This window comes from Lynx canadensis, chromosome A3, assembly GCF_007474595.2.
Source record: "Lynx canadensis isolate LIC74 chromosome A3, mLynCan4.pri.v2, whole genome shotgun sequence".
NCBI classification, from domain to species: Eukaryota; Metazoa; Chordata; class Mammalia; order Carnivora; family Felidae; genus Lynx; species Lynx canadensis.
The window spans coordinates 57,157,841-57,180,108 of record NC_044305.1 but is presented as its reverse complement, the minus strand read 5'-3'; the positions used below and the strand labels follow the sequence as shown (position 1 = coordinate 57,180,108).

At 42.0% G+C, this 22,268-nt stretch overlaps 1 protein-coding gene across 4 annotated transcripts in view; it reads left to right on the top strand.

The window, feature by feature from the left end:
• The window catches only part of LOC115510457 (interleukin 18 receptor accessory protein), a 33,275-nt gene extending 17,762 nt beyond the window's left edge, over positions 1–15,513 (top strand). The window contains exons 7-13 of one of the 4 annotated variants that reach the window (XM_030310327.1): positions 425–575; positions 4,818–4,883; positions 6,345–6,468; positions 8,963–9,114; positions 10,249–10,386; positions 12,983–13,156; positions 14,988–15,513. In XM_030310327.1, the coding sequence (XP_030166187.1) occupies positions 425–575; positions 4,818–4,883; positions 6,345–6,468; positions 8,963–9,114; positions 10,249–10,386; positions 12,983–13,156; positions 14,988–15,022 (840 nt within the window). In that variant the 3' untranslated portion in view covers positions 15,023–15,513. Of the gene's footprint in view, positions 1–424; positions 576–4,817; positions 4,884–6,344; positions 6,469–8,962; positions 9,115–10,248; positions 10,387–12,982; positions 13,157–14,722 lie in introns of all 4 variants that reach the window. The other 3 variants (XM_030310324.1, XM_030310325.1, XM_030310326.1) reach the window with 3 other exon arrangements.
• Positions 15,514–22,268: the final 6,755 nt, after the last annotated feature.

Genomic DNA, 22,268 nt, shown 5'->3' with positions numbered 1-22,268 from the left:
CCAAGAGTGAAATTTATTTAAACAGGAAGTTTTATATTAGCCCCTCCCCGCCACGAAACTATGTCAATTTCTATAACCACAAATATACATGTTTTCAAAAAATTCATGGAGATGTCAGTTATTTAGAGTACTATGAGTTTTCTAGAATATTCTCAGGGTCCTGAGTCATGTTTTGGGAAATACTAGGCCACATAACTCTTGGAAGATTAGTCAGATTTGGTGCCTTGATCTTAAAAGATAATGTAATTGTATGTGAAAATGCCTCTCATTAACAAATAAGACTCTTACCAATACGGTTTTTGAACAGAAGCCCTTCATACTTGGGTGATGCCCTTATTTATGAAGTTTTTCTATAAGTTTGACTAATATTACTAACAATTCTCTGGTTAGAGAAAGTTATTCACTTTTTTGTCCCTTGGATTAGAATGGAAAACTACTCTCTGAAGAAAGGAGCAACTCAATCCTAGTGGATGAAGTTTATGACCACGACCAGGGCATATATGTATGTGATTACACTGATTCAGATAACACAAGTTCATGGACAGTCAGAGCTGTTGTCCAAGTGACAACCATCGGTAAGTGAGATTTTTCATTTCAAGATTTGGGATTTGAACCCCTATTACCCAATTAAAGCTATCTTCCTTCGGTTCAGTAATGGTTTCCTTTTTGGGAAAGAAAAAAGATAATCATATACTGGTAGTCACGTGAAGCCTTAAATGTGGGAAAACATTAATTTCCCCATAAATCTAGATTCTGTCCCCCAAGGAAGGCCTCATTCTGGATCATATTCATTTTGTCACAAGTTGGGTTTTCCATGCACTGATGAATCCTGCTAAGTTTTTGTAATAATTTAAAAAATGATTTTAAGTATTTCACACACAGAAGTGGCACCATGAACCTATCAGGTTTAACACATATTACTGTTTCTCTGCACACTTAGAATCTTGCTTTTTCTTTAAAGAAATGAGACATTGCAGAGACAGATTGAGGCCTATGCTCTTACCCCTTCCTGTTCCTTCTCTTCCCAGCTGTAGTCCAATCATGTACCCTATATGCTTTCCATTTATGTCTTTCTGCTTTTCGACAAAAGTATATATACATTAATAAAATAGAATACTGGGGGCACCTGGGTGGCTCAGTGGGTTAAGCATCCAACTCTTGGTTTTGGCTCAGGTCTTGATCTCCTGGTTTCGTGGGTTCAAGCCCTGCATCGGGCTCTGTGCTGACAGCATGGAGCCTGCTTGGGATTCTCTCTCTCTCTCTCTCTCTCTCTCTCTCTCTCTCCCTCTCTCTTTGTCCCTCCCCTACTCATGCTGTCTGTGTCTTTCTCAAATAAATAAATAAACTTAAAAAAATAAAATAGAATATCGTTTTATATTACAAAATGTGTTTTGTGTTAAAAACACACGGTACTATTCTATCATTTTGCCAGTTTATACCCCTCTTAGTGAAGAACAGATTCTCGTTATTACCAAATAATGTTTGATGTTTACAGACTTTTTGACTGGTGTCAAGTGGGACCTCTTTCTCTCTCCCCCTTTTTAAATCCCAATTTACATCTCTCTGAGTACTAATGAAGTTGAATACCTTGTTATATGTTTGGTGGTCTGTTGGGTTTGTTCTTTCGTGCTCTATTTTGGCCCAGTCTTTTCACTGAGCCGTTCTTCCCAGATTTATAAGTATCCACATGAATAAATTATACGACGTCATTAATTTAAACATGGTTCTTGTCAAAACACACAACAGGGTCAGTCATCCATGCTTTGTATTAAAGAGCTACAGAATGGTTGACCTAGCTCTTAGTAAACATATCGATTATTTTTACCTCTTCTTCTTTTAGCGTAGGATACAAATTACGTTAAACACCTTGAGGCCAAGGTAACCACTTCTGCCTACTTTCCTGGACTTCAGCAATGAACATTTACATTAGACTCTTCCTTGGAGGAGAAGTTAGAACACAAGCACCCCACTTGCGCCACTAGCCCCCTCCAAGGGATGTGTGATTCCTCTTCCCTCGGACATGCCACTCAGCTCATCAAGTTTTCAGGGGCTGAGTCTGCTTTTCTCCCTCGCCCGAGGGATTCCCCGCAACATCGATTGCGTCTCTTTCGACCAAGCCTTCTCTGTCATCATTCCTGTCTTCCTCACTCATTCACTTTTTCACATATTCATTTTCACACAAATATTTGTGGGACATCTAATAGGTATCAGGCATTGGGCTTGGTGCTCAGGCTGTAAGAACAAATACCTGGACACATTGTCTATGATCACCCGGAACTTCCCACTTTGTGGGCACACAGGCTGTCACTAGACTGTATGATGAGTGGGGAGAAAGGGAAGCAGTGGGGCATATGAGAGGCCCACTAAGCCCAAACCTGGACATACCACGCTCGAGCAAGAACAGACGGGTGAGGACCAACCAGCCCAAGGAAGGTGGGAAAATGCCGTTGCGGGCAGAGAGCTGCAGTGGGGATGGACAGATGTGGACAGACTCAGAGGCTACGGAGACGGTACAGCTGAAAGGACTTGGAAATTGGGAGTGAGGAAGAGGAAAAAGGAGGGATCCAGGATGAGAGAGAGTTGGGTTTTAGGTTGGGCAACTAGGTGGATTTTCTGTTGGACACTGATGGAGGATGGCCTTGCACGGCATACATAAGAACTTACACAGCAGGTCTGATGCACATTCTTGGAAGATATCTCTGATTGCTCACTGCACAGACTTAGCAAAGGAGGTGAGGAGCGGCTTTGTTTGTGCATCCACAGAACTTGATGATGGATTTAATGCGTGAAGAGGGAAACCAAGGATGTTTTTGTTTTCTGGTCTGGATAAGATGGTAAATGGTGACACCATTTCATGAAACAGAAAAGGCTGCAAGAGAAGAGGGTCTAAGGAAGAAATTACACATTACGTCCGAAAGGACTTTCGGTGATCCAAATCACAATGACAAGGAGGAATTTGGACAAACCAGTCCGGAGATGATAGGGCCAGAGGTGTAAATGCGAGGGTGGTCAACATGATAGCTAAAGCGAAAAGACTGGGGGTGCCTGGGTGGCTCAGTCGGTTAAGCATCCGAGTTCAGCTCAGGTCATGATCTCACAGTCCGTGAGTTCGAGCCCCACGTGGGGCTCTGTGCTGACAGCTCAGAGCCTGGAGCCTGCTTCAGATTCTGTGTCTCCCTCTCTCTCTGCTCCTCCCCTGCTCATGCTCTGTCTCTCTGTGTCTCAAAAATAAATAAAAACATTAAAAACATAAATAACTAAAGCAAAAAAAAAAACTGAATGAGCTCATCTGGGGAGTGAGTATAGAGAGAAGAAGGCCTGGAACCGAGGACTGTAGCATTGCAACACTTGGAGAGGTTGGGAGAAGGGAAGGGATCCCCAAAGGGGGTGGAGCAGGGGTGTGAGAACAGAGGGAAACTGTCCCAGGGCATGGTGGCTAAAGTATCTCCGGGCAGAGGGAGTAACGCTCTGCCTCAGGGGTGAGGTCTGAGAACTCACCGCTGGGTTTGGGAAGGGCAACGGAGGTCATTATTTACATAAGTTAGTGAGTACCAGTGGGAGAGTGGGGATAGGAGCTGTAAAGGAACTGAAACTGATGATGGAGGAGAGAGATCATTTAAAGGTTCAAGATCTTTAGTAGGGAACAGTTCTAGAGAATGAACGGTACCACCCAGAGAGAGTAGATAGAACAAAAGACCACTAGCAGAGAACAAGGGAGAGAACTGATGTTCACGAGAAGCCCAGAAGAAGAGCCCCCAAACACACAGGGAAGTGAGCGGAGAGGCAGAAGGTAAACAGGAAAGTAGGGAAGCAGGGAACGAAAAACGAGAGGATTCTAAGAGGCCGTGCCCAACAGTGTCCGAAGCTGCTGAGAAATAAAGCAGAAGAAAAACTCAGTTGTGTCCAGTGGATTTAGGGGCAAGGACGTCACTGGGGACTTTAGCTGAAGCAGTTTCCGTGGAGTGATGGGGGCAGGAATTGAACTCCATGGGAAGCGAGAGAATGGAGGAGATGAGCACATATCACTCCTTCAAGAATTTGGCTTGGAAGGAAGGAGCATGAATGTGGCAAGGACATAAGGTGTAGGGAATGTTCTCTCTTTTAAAATGAAGAGACTGAGCATGGATAAATGCCAATGGGCAGAAACCCAGAGAAAGAGAGAGAGAGAGAGAGAGAGAGAGAGATACAGGGAAGATAATGGAGTCATTGAAGGAAGGAGGTCCCCGAGAAGAGGACAATGTCCAGAGCAGAGGTGATGAATTTTCCTTGATCAGGAGATGGGCCATATTCAGGAGGAAGTCTGACCACAGAGCCCTATTTGACAGTTTGTGGCCGGAAGCTCAGGCATAAATGAGTAATGGAGGGTCGGACTCACTTTTATCTTGAAATAAACCATGAACTTAAGGATGGAGGAGTGGCCTCCGGTCTGGTTGATGTGGGCATTTTCTCAAGTGCATTCTTCTTCCGGACTACTCAGCCAGATGGTACCAAAAAACAATGTTGTAGAAGACAGGAATGGGGGCTCAGGTCTGTGGCAGTTGAGCAGGGCTGGTGTGGAAGAAAACGCACCCGGGTGGACAAGGATTTATCAGGGACGAATGTTTCACTAGCACCTGCAACCTGATGTCACGCTCATCTTTGGAGGCTTGCTTTTCACGTGGAAACCTGAGTTCCTACTAACTTTGTAGACAATGAACCAAAATCGAAGAGGGAGCTCCAAAGCATTTAGATCAAAGTGCTACTTTGCACGCACATCTTCAGCAAGCAGGCCTTCTGATTTCCCAATGCAAATAATAATCACTATTTTCATCTTTTAGTGAAAGACACTATTTTCAAGCCAGATATTCTGGACCCCATCAAGGACACACTGGAAGTAGAACTTGGTAAGGTGGGTTGTATTATCACCATTGAATGACATTGTGCTTCTGGGAGCAGGTCTAAGTGTCGTATTAAGGAAAAAAGTATTGGGATTTTAAGTCAGACAGAATTCCGTGTGAATCTTGACTCAGCCACTGGCTAGTTTGTTGACCTTAGAGAGTTATTTAATCTTTCTAAGCCTCAGGTTTTAAATCTGTAAATAGACAAAGGAAAACTGACCTCATCTGGTTTCAGTGAGAAATGTAGGATAATGTATGTTAAGTGGCTAGTGAACTGGTCATGTTCAATAGATTTTAGATTTCTCCTTACTCATCCCAGAAACAGGTGGTTACATATATTAGGCCCATTGATTAAATCTGTAAATGTAACCGATTTACCACCTTGAAGAGCATTAACCTTTAAAAACATGGTGTTCGGTGTGGGCTTTAAGATACCTATGGAGGAACACTACATCTCCTGCCCAAGTAATTTGTACTCCCAAGTGGTGTCTTTTTTGTGTAGAGGGGCAAAGTGACCTTTCTCTGGTCCCCTTTTATTTTATCCACTTCAGTAACATCTACATTTTCCCCACACAGCCAAATAAGAACTTCTCTATTTAAAACCAAGTGCTGGTTGTTCCAAGAAAATAAATGGTTCTTTTAAATGCTAACACATCTATACTTATAGAAATAAATGTCAACATAGATACTATGGTAAAAGACCACTAGGTGGCGGTATCAGGGTATAGCATTAGCAATACCCACAGCATCGCAAGAATGCAAGGAAAGAGGAAAGAAAAAAACATTAATAATTAAAAAATAGCCAAGTTACCTACAGCTTCAATGAATTTGAAAACCCTAAAGGGCAGGGGGGGACATTATTAAGGTGCGAAGATGATTTTTTAATGGAGTCCTTAACCATTTCATGGTGAAAATATTGAATTTGAGGCAGAGTGTATCTGGAGACCCCTCGTAGAAAAAGCGGGTAGGAAGAGGGTAGTGTCATCACATGCATGCCCACCCATAGTGCATTGTTCAAGAAACTGCTGAATATCTAAATAATTCCTTCTTTAAACTACATTACAGTAACCTCACGATTTTAAGTTAATATGCAAATGTTGGTTAGTAGTAAAATGTTCTTTATTGACACATTATGTACTCAATAGCAGCATTAGAAGACCAGGCTGGTCACTGAGGGGACTCCTCATTTTCCTGGTGTCTGCCCTCAAACCGCATCAGAATTCTTAGCGCTGTGACCAAAGAGTCACAAGTCTGAGATGTAAGTGTTGCTCAATGGAGAGAAACATACGTGGTCTTACTTGCTTGTGAATGAGAGACCGGTAGATGTTTGGTTATTTCTGGCACGCCTATTTATCCTGCAAACGTGACTGCAGCAGTGAACAGTGTTCGGATGGCGTCTTCCTCCTGCACAGGACAAAGTGTCCTCACGGACTTCCTTCCTATTTTGTGTGTCTCTCTCATTTGCAGGAAAGCCTTTAACTCTTAACTGCACAGCACGATTTGGCTACCAAAGAGATTTTAAACCTGTAATAAAATGGTACATTAAAGATTCTGACCAGGAGTGGGAAGTTCCAACACCTGAGCAGAAAAGGTAAGAAGGAAATTAGCAGATCATATTCTTTGCAACCTACACTGAACACTTTTTAAAACACCTTTGGAAACCTCTAAAATGGACTCACCCAGATGAACAAGCGCGCGGTTGATGGTGTGGCCACTGGCGCCAACTAGTGGTGAATAGAAAAGGACAGAAACGCAAAGTGCAGGATCCTTTTCAACCCTGAGATCAGAAGCAGTTTCTTAATAGGGCCGTAAAATGAAATATTTAAGCTGTTTGAAAGCTCAGGGTTTTTAAAAAATGTTTATTTATTTATCTTGAGGGGGGAGGGAGGTAGGGACAGAGAGACAGGGAGAGAGAATTCCAAGTGTGCTCCACACTGTCAGCACGGGACCCAAGCCGTGTTGGATCCCACGAACCATCCCACCAACGGAGAGTTATGACCTGAGTGGAAATCAAAAGTTGGACGCTCAACCAAACGGAGCCACCAAGGTGCCCCTAAAGCTGAGTTTATAGCAACAGTTTGACGTTTAAACATCAAGCTGGCAAGAAGACAGACATACCGAGCCAGGATGGCAGAAGAGAAGTAGCACGTCCAACCAATGGGAAAGAATGCTGCCCTCTGCCCACACCCCATTTTTCCCAGTGCCATTCATTTAGAGTAGTGGTCAGTTCAGGGATCCAAATATGCAGAGTCATTAACAGTCTGGAACGTATGAGGAGGAAAATGCACAATCGTAAGGATTCTGACCAAAAATATGTGAAGCGAGGAATAGTTGAAGAAATCCAACCTGGAAAAGGAAATGCAGAGGTGAGATATCTTGAAGTACTTGGAAACCACAGTGTTTTATGGAAACGAGGCTTAGTTTGTTGTCCAGATTAGTGGACAGAATTTACAGGGAAGACAGTTGGGCTCAATAGAAAGGAAAACTCTGTTATTCAGAGCTATCCAGTGCCTCACAAAACTGGACTCTGGCCACTGGCGGGTTTCAATCCGATTGGTCAGGCCTGTCACTAAAAAACAGAGTCCCTCATCTTTCCAAGATCCGTTCCACAGTAATAGACTATGTATTAAGCACGTCCTTCTGAATTTTAAAAAGATTTCAATGAACAAATGTAATATCATTTTGAAAAGTTTATGTCATTACAAAAAAATAAAGGATGAATTTGAGAACAGCAATAAAAGTTAGCAGGAGCTTCTAAGACAAGGGAAGTCACGCAACTTCTTTGGGTTTGGATTTCTGTTTTCCACCCCCTGGCAATGTGACACTTGACCCCTGTAAGCTTCCACTGCACCATCTGTAATCTGTGGACACTTACGCCCACTTTACTAGGTCCCTGTATGGAGTAGATACAGTAGAGGTGATACGGTCATCACAGTTCCTGATTGGTAGGAAATATTCAGTGAATAAGTGTTGGTATTGTAGGGCTCCAAGCAACACAGCCTAAAATATCATCCACCCAGGCAAGATGCCTTAGTTAGTAAAGAGAGACTGTAGATTGGCAACCTTAGAGAACACAAATTGTGGATAAATACTGAGACTTACAACTTGCTGGATGGGGCAGAATGGCCCAGACCCAGGGCATGGGCTGCCACTTCCAAGCAGAGTGACCATGCACAGTCACCTACCTTCTATGCCTGGTCTGCGTTGCTGGCCAAGTTAGGACGATCATACTCTTTCTTACCTTGTGGGGGTTCCTGTGAGGAATGAAGGAGACTTGATAGTCTACATTTAGTGTTAAAAAGGGTGAGCACAAGGGCACCTGGGTGGCTCAGTTGGTTAAGCGTCTGGCTCTTGATTTCAGCTCAGGTCATGATCTCACGGTTCGTGGGATCAAGCCCCACATCCAACTCCATGCTGAGCGTGGAGCCTATTGGGATTCTCTCTCTCTCCCTTTCTCTCTGCCCCTCCCCTACTCTCTCCCTCTCTTTCAAAATAAATAAACATTAAAAAAAGAGTGAGACAGGGAGCCTGGGTGGCTCAGTTGGTTAAGTTTCCCACTTCAGTTCAGGTCACGATCTCACAGCTCATGGGTTCAAGCCCTGCATCAGGCTCTGTGCTGATAGCTTGGAGCCTGGAGCCTGCTTTAGATTCTGTGTCTCCCTCTCTTTCTACCCCTCCCCCACTTGTTCTCTCTCTCTCTCTCTCTCAAATAAATAAATAAACATTAAAAAAAATGAGTGAGCAGAGAAACACGGTCAGCCCTTGGTGGAAGTGCATCATGTTCAACATTATTCTTAAATTTTTATTATAGTCTGTTTTCAAGGAGAATGCTTCGAGTAACGGAGGTCAGATGAGGCCCACAGTAAATTAAATGCTGGTGATGCATAAAACGATGCCCAGAAGATTCAATAATCAAAAATGAACTCCCTCTGACCATCTTATGGTCCTCTGGCATCTCCTTCTATGCTTTGATCCGATAGCTCTCCCGAAATCCAAACTGTTGGCCACGAATAAGAATTCCAAATACTGCAAAAGTGGTCAACTTATGCTGCTGAATGAGTGGGGTATTTCCCCTTCTTTCCTAGAGTTAAATACACCAAAAAGGATGACGTTATAGAGCGTGTTGTCCACTTGAAAGAAGTCACTCAGAGGGATCTTCACCGGAAGTTTGTTTGCTTTGCCCAGAACTCCGTCGGGAACACGACCCAGGCCATCCAGCTGAGAGAAAAGAAAGGAGGTAAGCCTGGAAGGTGGCCGCAGAAGGCACACAACTGCTTTTATCTGAGAGGAGAGGAATTTTCCTAAAGAAATATCCTGCTGATGATGTTGATGATGATAGCAATTAACATTTGTGAGAAGCCAGACATTATGCACTTTGCTCATATTAAACCATTTAATACTTTGACCGAGGACACATCACTAGTAATCACAGTCACATCACAGTGATCCAGAACTGGTCCTCTTGACTAATACTCTTTGTACGGGGCCTGTGTTGGAAAAGCCTGCCATCCATCCATTCATTCATTCATTCACTCATCCATTTTTCTACAAACACCTAAAGGGCATGTCTTGTGTAACAGGTATTGTGCTAGGACCTAGCTCCCTTTCAGGGTTTTCTTTTCCAGTCTTCTGTATCCAGAGACCATGATGGTAGGGTACTGGAGAGTGGAGGAGAGAAGAGTCATCTTGCTCACTGCTCAGAGTGATATGTGTGTATCACAGACCACAGTCTTTGACAGGCGGAGTGGAAATTCCTGATAAAGAATAGCTTTGAAATTTCCTTAAGAAGATACTCCGTGATGGAGTTGATATCATTCATTCATTCAATTAAGAACCGATTACAGAACAAGCAAGTTTTGACAGCTAGTGAGGCTTAAATAAGACAAAACTTGTGCTCGGTGTTGTGGATGCTCTGTAGCGGGGCTCCCGTCAGGAGAGGCGTGTGAAAGTTCTCGCGCGTTAGGTACCGTGAAGAGTGTGAAACCGAGCCACGCGTGCCTCCTGGCCTCAGGAAGTTTAGACTTTTGTAGGGAAGATAGGGCATGAAGATAATTTATAATATGCGATGAGAAGGATGCGAATGGGTTTTGTGGAGGTTTATGGGGGAAAAATAACTAAAAGTGACCATGATTAGTTTCCCCCTCCGTTTCCTGTTCAGGAACGTGCCATTCCCGTGGGTTCTCTCCAGTTCATTGTAAGACAGTTCCCTCAAGATACGATTTTAAGTGTTTCCAGAGTCAAGAGGAATGCTCCCAAGAGCAGTGATTTTGAGAAAATAATAGAGCCTGAGAAGGCGCTGGGCGGGCCCACAGCGTCAGCCCAAATGTGGTCTCGCAGAGACATTTGTTCATGGCTACCGTGTTTCCCCCAGTGGTGTTCATCTACATCCTACTTGGTACCGTCATGAGCCTGGCAGGCGTGCTGACCACAGGTGCTCTGCTCTACATGTACTGGATTGAAATAGTGCTGCTGTACCGAACCTACCAGAACAAGGATGAGACACTTGGGGGTAAGGTGACCCCGACCTGCCTCTGACATTTCTTCTCAGACTTAGAGGGAGAAGCTCAAGAAATGGATGTTCCCTGATGGATAAAGTCATGCCCCTCAGCCTTTTAAACCTTCTTCCAGGTGTGGTGGCTCAACCTGGGAGAACTGGGAACAGGTGGAGAAAAAATTTCTTTTCATTCCAGTTTCCAGGAATCTTGCTGATCAACGATGCTATTGCAGAGCATGTTGGCTCGAAAACAATCTCTCTGCTCACCAACCTGACGCAATATGACAGATGAGCTAACATCTCCATGACTTAGTTTCCTCTTCTGGAAAAAGGGATTATGATCACAACCACAATGAAATCTATGAGGACCCATTGGGTTAAGAAATATTTATCATTTAGAACAGCATCTAGCACATGGTAAACAGTCCATGCCAGTCAGGTGTATTAGCTACTTTGTCACTTGAATCCTGCAATCAGACAGAGAGACGTAAAATCGCGTGCCCAAAACCGAACTGCAAGATGGTGTTAGAACTCAGGATTTGGACCCAGGTGATTTGGCTCAGAGCCCCCATTAGCTATTACCTCAGCCTCATCTGTAAAATGAGGGGCTTGAAGATGGTGGCAATGTCCCCAAACATGTGACACTCTGTAAAAGGCAACCACTATTACAATTAATGGAGCTGTCTGCCCATTTCCCCAGGAGACAGGATGATAGTGCTTCTTTAGAATAGAAGAGCTGCTGGTGTGTTTTTCTAGCCCTGGAGGTCTCTAAGATTAGGTGTACTGTTTTACTGGATGGTTCTCTTGCTTGCAAAGGGCAGCATCCATTCTGCTGGAATCCGGGGATAATTACTTACCTGCCTGGGATAATTAATTCCCACGCCGCTGCTCCTCCCACGCCGGGAATGAAGTGAAAAGCTGTCAGATTTACAGGAAAAGGAGAAGTCAAGAGATGCATCAATCATACCTTCCTTTCAACTAATTATTGAGAATTCATTCTAGAAATCCCTCAGCCAAGAGTGTTTTTTGAGATTTATTTTTTAAATTAGCTTCTTAGCGTTTTTGAATTGAACAAATTATTTAGCCAATGCCTCAATCATCCCCCTAAATGATTTATATTTCCTTTACTAAAATGTTATTTATCTTAAGATTCTAGAGCTTGTACAAAAGAGCCAATCAACTGTGAAACTTTTAAATCTGCCCTTTCTCTTTTTACTTTGCACAAGACACTACCCTGATGAGGACGCAGACGCCGGTTTTCAAGCACGGTGATGCAGTGCCCTCTGTAGCTAATCTAATGTTTTACAGCAAAATGGCTGTGTCCTTTGAAGTTAATGCCGAATATCCAAAATTTTAGAGAGATGCAGAATGTCAGAGTTGCAGAGGACCTAAGAGAGCTCTAACACTCCCATTTGTTAATTTTCTTACTAAAGAAATGTAAATGTCTCCAGATGATAGAAAAATCCAAGCCTGTTGGAGTTTCACAGGGACGTGGAAGGAATCCGAGTTGACTGTGGTGTCTCACACATTTAAACTGCACAGCACTTCCTGCCGGCCATGCCCCATGAGCCTCCTCCTTCCCACCTGGGCAATGAGGCGCTTCCCAGATGGGCCTCCTGGGTCTCTTTCTTGTCTCCTGGACCTCCTCCACTCCCTTTTCTTCTTCTCTTGCTGGCATTTCCATCCAGGAAGGCCTCTTCTTCCGTCCACATTAAGCAAGCGTTCTGCCCATCACATCAGCCACCGGCGCTATTGTTTGCTATTTTGTAACACTGCTATTTGCCAGCCATTGTGCAAAGCACTAGAATATGACACCGAATGGGTATGTCCAGACTCTGAAGCCCATGAGCGAACTTTTGAGATTTTCTGCCTCTCTTGGTTAGTTCGGTAGCACATCCCAGTAATCAACGTGCATATGTACTAATCGACTCAACAGAGGCACATGAGACTTTACAAATATCCTAAAACAAGTTTCATAAATAGAGTTTCCCATCTGGAAGGCAGGGGAGAGTGGATATTTATCTTGTGCCCTGCTGTGAGCCAGACACCACGTGCTTTATATACGTTATATCATGCAACCCTGAAGACAGTCCGCCAGGGAGTTACTATGATCTCATTTTACAAGGCGGGGATTCTAATAGAGGTACATGTGCCGTCAGCTCTCTCGTTCACGTGCAAGGTGCTGGGTCTTGGCCGTGCTCCGCTTGCTGGATATTATCATGCTTTGATGGAACAGACTCTTCTTTGATGTGTAACTCATGAGACAGCAGCACTGCAGTGCAAAAAAAAAAAAAAAAAAAAAAAACCCAGAGGAACCCCTGACTAATGTGATTTAATCACAGAAGCCGCAACTGTTTGATCTGACCTCAGTGAAAATGCAGGACCGTGTCATAAATCAGAATTCGAATTTGGTTGGGCAATCGATACGGCTCAGCAGTGTGATTCTGAATTGGACGCAGCTGCTGCTTTTTATTGTTAAATCAATTCAGTAAGGAGCCTGGCACTTAATTCTTGCCCGTTTGCCATATGACTCAAGCACGTGTAGATATGCCACGATAGTGAGAAAAACGTAAATGGCTGACTTTTTTTTCCTAACATTTCTCTTCCTCAGATAAAAAGGTATTTGATGCTTTCATATCCTATGCGAAATGGAGCTCTTTTGAGAGTGAGGCCACTTCATCTCTGCGTGAGGAATACTTGGCCCTGAATCTATTCCCTGAAGTTTTGGAAAACAAATATGGTTACAACTTGTGTTTGCTTGAAAGAGATGTGGCCCCAGGAGGAGGTAGGTCCTATAAGCCAAGAGAAGATATAGAACAAAAAGAACAGTTGAATGCAAATGCTCTATGGGTTTCCCTGCTATTCCTTCTGTTGGGATATACACCCTCTGGAATGTTTCATGAGCTTAGAACGTGTTGGGCAATAGCACAGAAAAACATGCATTGCAGAGATGTGCTGCATCATCCAAGAATAAGCCATCTTCAGAAAAAAAAAAAAATATTGGGCCCTAGGGATGCCTTACCAGAACAAGATATTGCTCCTGGGTCCTCTGTAGGAAGTCACCTCTGTCAATCTGAACAGGTGGTCTCCCTGCTTTGTAGGACTCTGCTGGCCACAAAAATGAACAAATCAGGAGACTATAGATGCTGGAGAGGATGTGGAGAAATGGGAACCCTCTTGCACTGTCGGTGGGAATGCAAATTGGTGCAGCCACTCTGGAAAACAGTGTGGAGGTTCCTCAAAAAATTAAAAATAGACCTACCCTATGACCCAGCAGTAGCACTGCTAGGAATTTACCCAAGGGATACAGGAGTACTGATGCATAGGGGCACTTGTACCCCAATGTTTATAGCAGCACTCTCAACAATAGCCAAATTATGGAAAGAGCCTAAATGTCCATCAACTGAATGGATAAAGAAATTGTGGTTTATATACACAATGGAGTACTACGAGGCAATGAGAAAGAATGAAATATGGCCTTTTGTAGCAACGTGAATGGAGCTGGAGAGTGTTATGCTAAGTGAAATAAGCCATACAGAGAAGGACAGATACCATATGTTTTCACTCTTATGTGGATCCTGAGAAACTTAACAGAAACCCATGGGGGAGGGGAAGGAAAAAAAAAAGAGGTTAGAGTGGAAGAGAGCCAAAGCGTAAGCATTTTGGCATAAGCCAAAGCATTATCTATTAAAAACTGAGAACAAACTGAGGGTTGATGGGGGGTGGGAGGGAGGGGAGGGTGGGTGATGGGTATGGAGGAGGGCACCTTTTGGGATGAGCACTGGGTGTTGTATGGAAACCAATTTGACAATAAACTTCATATATAAAAAAAAATAAAAAAATAAAAAATAGTATATATAATTTGAAAATAAATAAATAAATAAATAAATCTATCTATCTATTAAAAAAAAAAAAGGACTCTGCTGGCCACAAATGTCAGCATTGGGTGAGGCGGGGCGCAGTTCTTGCCACTCACCAGATGTACAGACATCATTCCTTCCCCCCATTTCCTCTGCCTCGGACACCCCACCAGGGAGCCTGGGACATCCCATGCCCCTCTGTTATTCCAGCCTGACTGGTGCCAACAAGCTCTTCTCCTAGAGGGAGTGACAGTTTGAAGAGACAGAACACAAAGAGAGGAATGTAGAGTAGAGAGTCCCCGGATACTTGAGTGTATCTTCAACTGCCCATAGGGTTGATACAGAGAAGGCGACATAGCAAACCAAGCTTCCTTTCCTCCTTCCCTAAAAACCTTTGCAGGGAACCCTCTGGGTAGGTCTGGGAGATTTGGGGTTATCGAGACTCCGGGTTCAGCAATACAATAGCAAATGATTCAATTCCTTATTTCCAGCATATGCAGAAGACATCGTAAACATTATTAAGAAAAGTAGAAGAGGGATATTTATCTTGAGCCCCAACTATGTCAACGGACCCAGTGTCTTTGAACTACAAGCAGCAGTGAATCTTGCCTTGGATGACCAAACACTGAAACTAATTTTAATTAAGTTCTGTTCCTTCCAAGAGCCAGAGTCTCTACCTCATCTTGTGAAAAAAGCTCTCCGGGTTTTGCCCACCGTCACTTGGAGAGGCTTAAAATCGGTCCCTCCCAATTCCAGGTTCTGGACTCAGATGCGCTACCACATGCCGGTGAAAAACTCCAAAGGATTCAGGTGGAACCATCTCAGAATTATGCCTGATTTTTTTTCACTGGAAATGACTCCGTAAAACAGAAGCCACTGGGAGGAGCTCCCAGCCTACGGAATGGTAAAGCAGACCCTGAACCACCTGCCCTCAGTCCCTGGCAAGTAGAGACGTTGATGGACAGAGCACAGAGCATGAATCGGGCTGACATAAGATGGAGAGTGTTTTGCCGACCCCGAGCAAGCCTGACAGGCAAAGCAATGACCCCGAAACTGTGGTTAGAGCTTCTGATTTCCTCTGGACAGAGGAAGAGTAAATTCTGCAGACGCATGCACACGTTCAGCACACAACGCTCTTAAGATTTGCCAAGGGGTCTGAGCAGAAGTGGCAGAGATAGCCGCTTCTGCGTTGGGCTACCTATTGGCTGTCATGTCTACTATGGATTGTACATATAAATTATATATATTTGCAATCAAATAAATATTATTTTATTAGGAGCGATTGATTTGAACTTTACCTAAAGCTTCCCTGTAAAAACAAAGCAAAACAAAGCAATTTTTATTCAATGTCCACCCGTTAACTCTGGAGCACAGAAAGCAAGTAGGAAAGGCAGACACCGGGGCTGGAGCTGGGGGGGGCAAGGGGCAGACAGGACCCCAGTCAATCTCTACTCTGTCCCTGCCAGAAGCACCCCCTGTAAGCAGATGAAATAGAGGAAGGAGACCCTTCTGGTGGGCAGTGCAGCCCTGTGCCAGACACAAGGCTTGGAGAGCAGAGTAGGGCTGACCTCAGCATCTCCTCATCCCCTTGGCCTTGGTGCAGGGCAGGAGGTCCCCAACCTTACCCTGGGCTGCTGAAAGTAGGAACGAACTAGGCCAAAATGCTCAGGCCAGTGAGGAGGCAAGGAATGGCCCAGCACTTACTTACAAAGTAGAAAGACAGTGACAAGAGCTAGCAGCCAAGGTAAGAGTTTGGTAAGTAAATGTAGAAACTGGTTAAAAGACAGCAAGAATGGAGCTTGAACAGAGTTTTAGTCTGAGCTCTTTGCCCATCAAGGCTGACACTCCTTGTATGTGCTTCCTGACCGAATGATCTCAGTGGAGTCCTAGGTAACAAGGCAGGATGCTGGAGCACCAGGAGAGAAAAGGTGGATTTCACTCTCATAGTCTGTTTTCCTTATGAGGGTTCCAGTTCCAGCTAGAGTTAAAACAGTGTTCTAGTCACGTAGGAATATAAAACCTTCATGCTCTGTCCTCCTCGCCTGACTGGAATGATTCATTTGAGCCTAAAGACTAGCAACTTCTGGACTCATTCAGATGTAATGTGTCACAGTCACTGGTACGAACGCGATCCAAGTTCAGAGTGGCTAAAAGTCATTGTCATCTGGCTACTGCTTGAAGCCTGTATGAGATGGTCTTGAGCTCTTTTTCCGCAAAGGCTCCCACATCATAAAAACCACTGCGGCCTTGGCACCGAGAAACATCCTTGTTGGGAATTTCAGTGATAAAGTTAAAGATGAGTTAAAAGGTATAAATTATTCCTGGAGGAAGTTTCTTGTGGGAAGGCTCATTGTAGGGTCTCAGTGGGGAAGAATCCACACTGTCATTGTGCCATTGTGCTATGGTGATGGTCAGAATCCCTGGTTTTCCTGCCAGCCGCTCTCTGAGATCTAAGACTCAGAAACCTCTTTGGGCCAGTTTACCCGGGTTTATTTTATTCTAAAATAAATTTTTCTATAACCGATCTATCCAGTAGTCCAGAATTTTGTTCTAAGCTTAACAGAAACTCAAACTGAGCCTCAGGTTTGTATATATATACTCAAAATAAAAAAAAAAAAAAAAAGAAAAGCACTTCTCTAGGCCTAACATTTACAGAATGCACTCTTTCCAGGTTAGTAGATCCACTGAAGATGACAAATTAGCATTTAGGACAAAGGTTTATTTACATTTCTTACATGCAAATCAATCAAAACAAAGTGGGCAACAGAAGCACATTTTCTCTACATAGGAGACTAATGGTAATCAAACAACTGAACTCAGTGAAATACAATGAGAAAAGAGTATAACTCTCTCTCTACATTTTCTTTTTTTTTTTTTTAATTTTTTTTAACGTTTATTTTTGAGACAGAGAGAGACAGGGGGAGGGTCAGAGAGAGGGAGACACAGAATCTGAAACAGGCTAAAGGCTCCGAGCTTTCAGCACAGAGCCCGACGCTGAGCTCGAACTCACTGACCGCGAGATCATGACCTGAGCCGAAGTCGGCCGCTTAACCGACTGAGCCACCCAGGCGCCCCTACGTTTTCTAGATAAGGTGACTTGTTTCTGGTTTACACCTGGTGTCTAACTATAATGAAAACGTGTCCTCGTTTGAATGATGGTCACCCTACCTCTAACACACAACGGAGAGTACTCCTTAGTAACCCTGGATGATTCCTCAGGCAGATCTCACAGCTGTCCTGGTCTCTTCTGGGTTTCAATATCTACATTTTCTATTTATATTATTTCCAGATCACAGTTCCAGGTAAGGTGGAGTAGGAAGGACACCACCCCCTCTCTCCCACTCATTGCAGCTACAAAACCTGAGTAAAATGCTTGCAAAATCAGTTTGAGGATTTCCAAAGCTAAATCAAAGCAGAATGATAAGACAAGAGTTCAAAGTTCCATGACTTTATTTTCCTCCAATATCCCTTGGCTTGGACTCAGTGCACTGTGAATCCCACAAATGGACATTAGTAATGACAGAAGGTTCCAGAAGGAGCCCTCTTGTCCCACCTTGAAGACTGAGAAAGGAGTTTCCTAACACTCTAGTACTTTTTCCTTTTTATATTCTTAGTGGCACCAACAAAAACAGAGGGAAGGGGGCCCTTGAGAGCCTACATCTCTGTGGAAGGAGAACTGTCCACTTTGATACCAAGAGAGTGTGGTAAATCTTTTTTGATTTTGATTTTTTGGTCTCTCTGTCCTCTTACCATTTAGGTGTGGAGACAGAAGCAGTCGGGGAAGTGCACTGCAGAGTAGGGGATACACACACCAACACTCTGGCCAGAGAACTGCATAAAAAGGCTAAGAGGCCTCTAGAACCAGAAAGTGCCATGGAGATTGCAGACAGAAAGGTGTTCAGGAAAGCAAACCCATGTAGTTCCTTGCAAATTCCCGGGCTCATCCCTAAGCTGTATATGCATGAATCTGACCAAAAATAGAATAGCATAAACTCTGAGAATTAAACTATAGGATAGACTACTTCCTGAGCTCCAGACTGACCACTGAAAGGTGTATATATGGAATAAGTCTAAATAGAACTGAAAGACAGTGAAATAGAACAGACATTGAAACCACAAGGCTGGTTAGAATTTGGGGCTTGAATCCAACTGGGTCAATTGCTTGCTAAACAAAAATAGCATTCTACATAGGATTTCAACAAGATCCAAAGTCGCATAACATAATATTTAAAATGTTCAGGATACAATCCATTGAAAGCAAAAAATTACATCTTCTGATTGGGTTTTCGATGTAAGTTAAGGTAATATGTAAGTTAACTACAACATAAAGGAGAGAGGGTAGGGGAGCTTATATGGTGGTAAGGTTATCTCCGTATCTCTTGAAGCGGTAAAATATTGATTCTAAATTGAAAATGAAAACATAAGTATGTTATATTTTAATGCCTTGGGAAACAACGAAAGCAAACAAAGAAAAAAATTTTAATTAGAATAATGAAATTTTGGGGGCACCTGAGTGACTTGGTCAGTTAAGTGTCTGACTTTGGCTCAGGTCATGATCTCACAGTTCACGAGTTCGAGCCCCACATCAGGCTCTGTGCTGGCCGCTCAGAGCCTGGAGCCTGCTTCTGATTCTAAGTCTCCCCCTCTCTTTGTTTCTCCCCTGCTCGTACTCTCTCTCTCTCTCTCTCTCTCTCTCTCAAAAATAAATAAACATTTAAAAAAATTTTAAAGTGGTAAGTACTTACATTAGAAAAGGAAAGTACGTCAAATTAATAAGCTAAATTTCCACTTTAGCAAGAGAGAAGGGAAATAATAAAGATAAGGATATAAATTGATTATATTCATTATATTGAATACCACAAAACAATAAGAAAATTAACAACACTAAAAGCTGGATCTTTGAAAAGATCAATAAAATTGATAAATCCCTAGCAACCCTGATCAGGAAAAAAAGAGAGAAGACACAGATTACCAATATCAGGAATGAAATGAATGGTAACACGACAGACCCTGCCCACCCTAAGAAGATAAGAAGGGAACACTATGGGTAACAATATGGGCAATGGACATGTGTTTGGCAACCTAAATGAAATGAACAAATTCTCAAAAAAAAAAAAACCCTAAAAGCTATCAGAACACAGCTAGATAAACTGAATTTCACATAGCTATTACATAAATTAAATTCTCAGTTTAAAATTTCCAAAAGCAAAATCTCCAGAACCAAGTGTTTTCACTGCCTAATTCTGCCAAACACTTAAAAAGGAGAGGGAAAAAACCCCACCAATTTTACACAATTTCTTCCAGAAAATAGAGAATGAGGGAGCACTTCCAAAATCATATTATGTGGCCTGAATTTTCTTAATACCAAACCAAACAAAGTATTAAAAAACTACCAACCAAAGTCCTTTACGAACACTGACACAAAAGTATTCAAGAAAATATTAGCAAAGTGAATCCAGCAATGTATAACTATAACAATATACCATAGCCAAATAGAGTTTATCCTACATGTACAAAACTGGTCTAATATGGAAAAATCTTTCAATATTACCCCCCATATTAACAGCCTGGAGAAGAAACTTCACATAATCATATCAACCGATTCCAAAAAAGCATCTGACAAAATTTACCACCCTTTCATCATGAAAACTCTCAACAAACTTTCTCACTATGATAAAGGCCTCTACAAACACACACACACACACACACACAAACTATAGCTAAGATCATTATTGATGGTGACACACTGTTTGCTTTCTTCATAACATTGGGGAAAAAAACAAGGATGTTTGCTCTCACAACCTATTCAAACTTGTACTGAAAGTCCTCACCAGTGCAATAATGCAAGAAAAAGAAATAAGATGCATGCAATTTGGAAAGGAAGAGATAAAACTGTCCTCATTCCTGACACAGGAATTTTTATGTAGAAAGAAAGCTACAAAAAAAAAAAATCTAGGAGTAATGGGTGAGTTTAGCAAGATCTCAGGATACAAGATGAAAATGAAGAAACCAAATATATTTATTTTTTATTATTATTATTTTTATTTTTAATGTTTATTTATTTTTGAGAAAGAGAGAGAGAGGGGCAGAGAGAAGAGAGAAACACAGAATCTGAAGCAAGCTCCAGGCTCTGAGCTGTTAGCACAAAGCTGGACTCAGGGCTCGAACCCATGAACCGTGAGATCATGACCTAAGCCAGAGTCGTATATTCAAACAACTGAGTCACTCAGGTGCCCCAAATTAAATATATTTCTATCTTTAGAAATAAACCATTCAAAACTTAAAATTAAAAAGCATTTAAATTACTAAATTTAATGTAGTAAATTCATTTACTACAGTTACCTCCAAAAAGAATTACTTAAGAGATAAATCCACAGAATGTGTGGATGTTCTGTACACTGAAAAATACAAAATTCTTATGAAAGAAATCAAAGAACGGTTGAATAAATGGAGAGGCATAGCATGTGCATTTACATAAAAACTCAACATATTCTCAAATCAGCAATTCTCCCCAAACTGATTTAGAAATTGAATACAATTTCAATCAATATCCAAGCAAGATTTTTTTTTATAGATACAGGCAAACTGATTAGAAAATTATATGGAAAGGTAAATCATCTGGAATAACCAAAGCAATTTGAAAAAGAAAGTTGGAGGAATTACATTACTCAATTTTATAAATCAATATACAATTACAGCAATTAAGACAGTGTGATATTGGCAAAGTGATAAAATGGAACAGAGTCAAAATTGTAAAAATATACCCACACAAATATGGCTTGTTGAATTTTGATAAAGTTTCTGAGGTAATTCAGTGATGAAAGACAGAGTTTTAAACAAATGGTGTTGGATAATTGGGCATAGATATGTGATAAGATGAACTTCATACCTTATGCAGACATTAACTCAAAAATAGACCATGTGTCTAAATGTAAAACCTAAACCTATAAAACATTTAGAAGAAAACATGACCTGAGATTAGGCAAAGAGTTCTTAGATATGTCACCAAAAGATGATCTATAAGAAAAAGACTGATAAATTGGACTTTGACAAAATTAAAAACTTTTGAGAAAAATGCTATTAAACAAATGAGAGCACAAGCTTTAAACTGGTAGAAAATATTTGAAAAATCACACATCCAACAAAACACTTGGATCCAGAGTATATAAAGATCTCTCTAAATTCAATAATAAAAAGCAAACCACTTAATTAAAGAGAAGCAAAAAACTTAGACAATTCATTGAAAAGGATATACAAATGGCATAAAACACATGAAAAAAACCCATCATCTATTAGAAAAACACAAATTAAAATGACAAACTAAAATGGCCAAAAAATAAAAATTAAAAAAAGGATAAAAAAGGAGGAAAGGAAAGGAAAGAAAAGAAGAGAAAAGAAGAGAAAAGAAAAGAAAAGAGAAGAGAAGAAAAGAAAAAGAAAAGAAATCTGACAATCCCAAATTCAGGTGATGATTTGGAACAACTGGAACTCTCATGCACTCCTGGTGAGAATGAAAAACGGTGAAGACGCCCTGAGAAAAGCTTAACAATTCCTTATAAAGTGAAAATCCACTTAATTATCTATCCCAGAAATCCCATTCCTAGATAATCTACCCCAGAGAAATAAAAACTTATGTTCACACACACACAAAACCTGTACATGGATATTTATAGCAGTTCTATTCATCATCATTCATATCTGGAAAAAACTCAATGACCTTCAACTAGTGTATCCGTTTGGGTCCAATCAGAAGACAGAAACCACACAGTAGTCTTAAAAGGGAAGTTTTAATATAAAGAATTATTTGGCTGTAAGAGAGTAAAAAACGTGAATAGAACTCCAGACTATATCAGGGCCAAAAGAGACTAGGAAGACAGACTTGGGGGGGGCCCTTCTCCCATCTGGGGTTCAGATGTTGTTAGAGAAAGTGTGGTACTGCCCACTGAATGGCAAAGTTCTCTTGGTTGCCTGTGTCAGAGCTGGTCCACAGTTGCTGGAAGACAGCAAGCAGACCTCTGGGACATGGCACACCGTGGC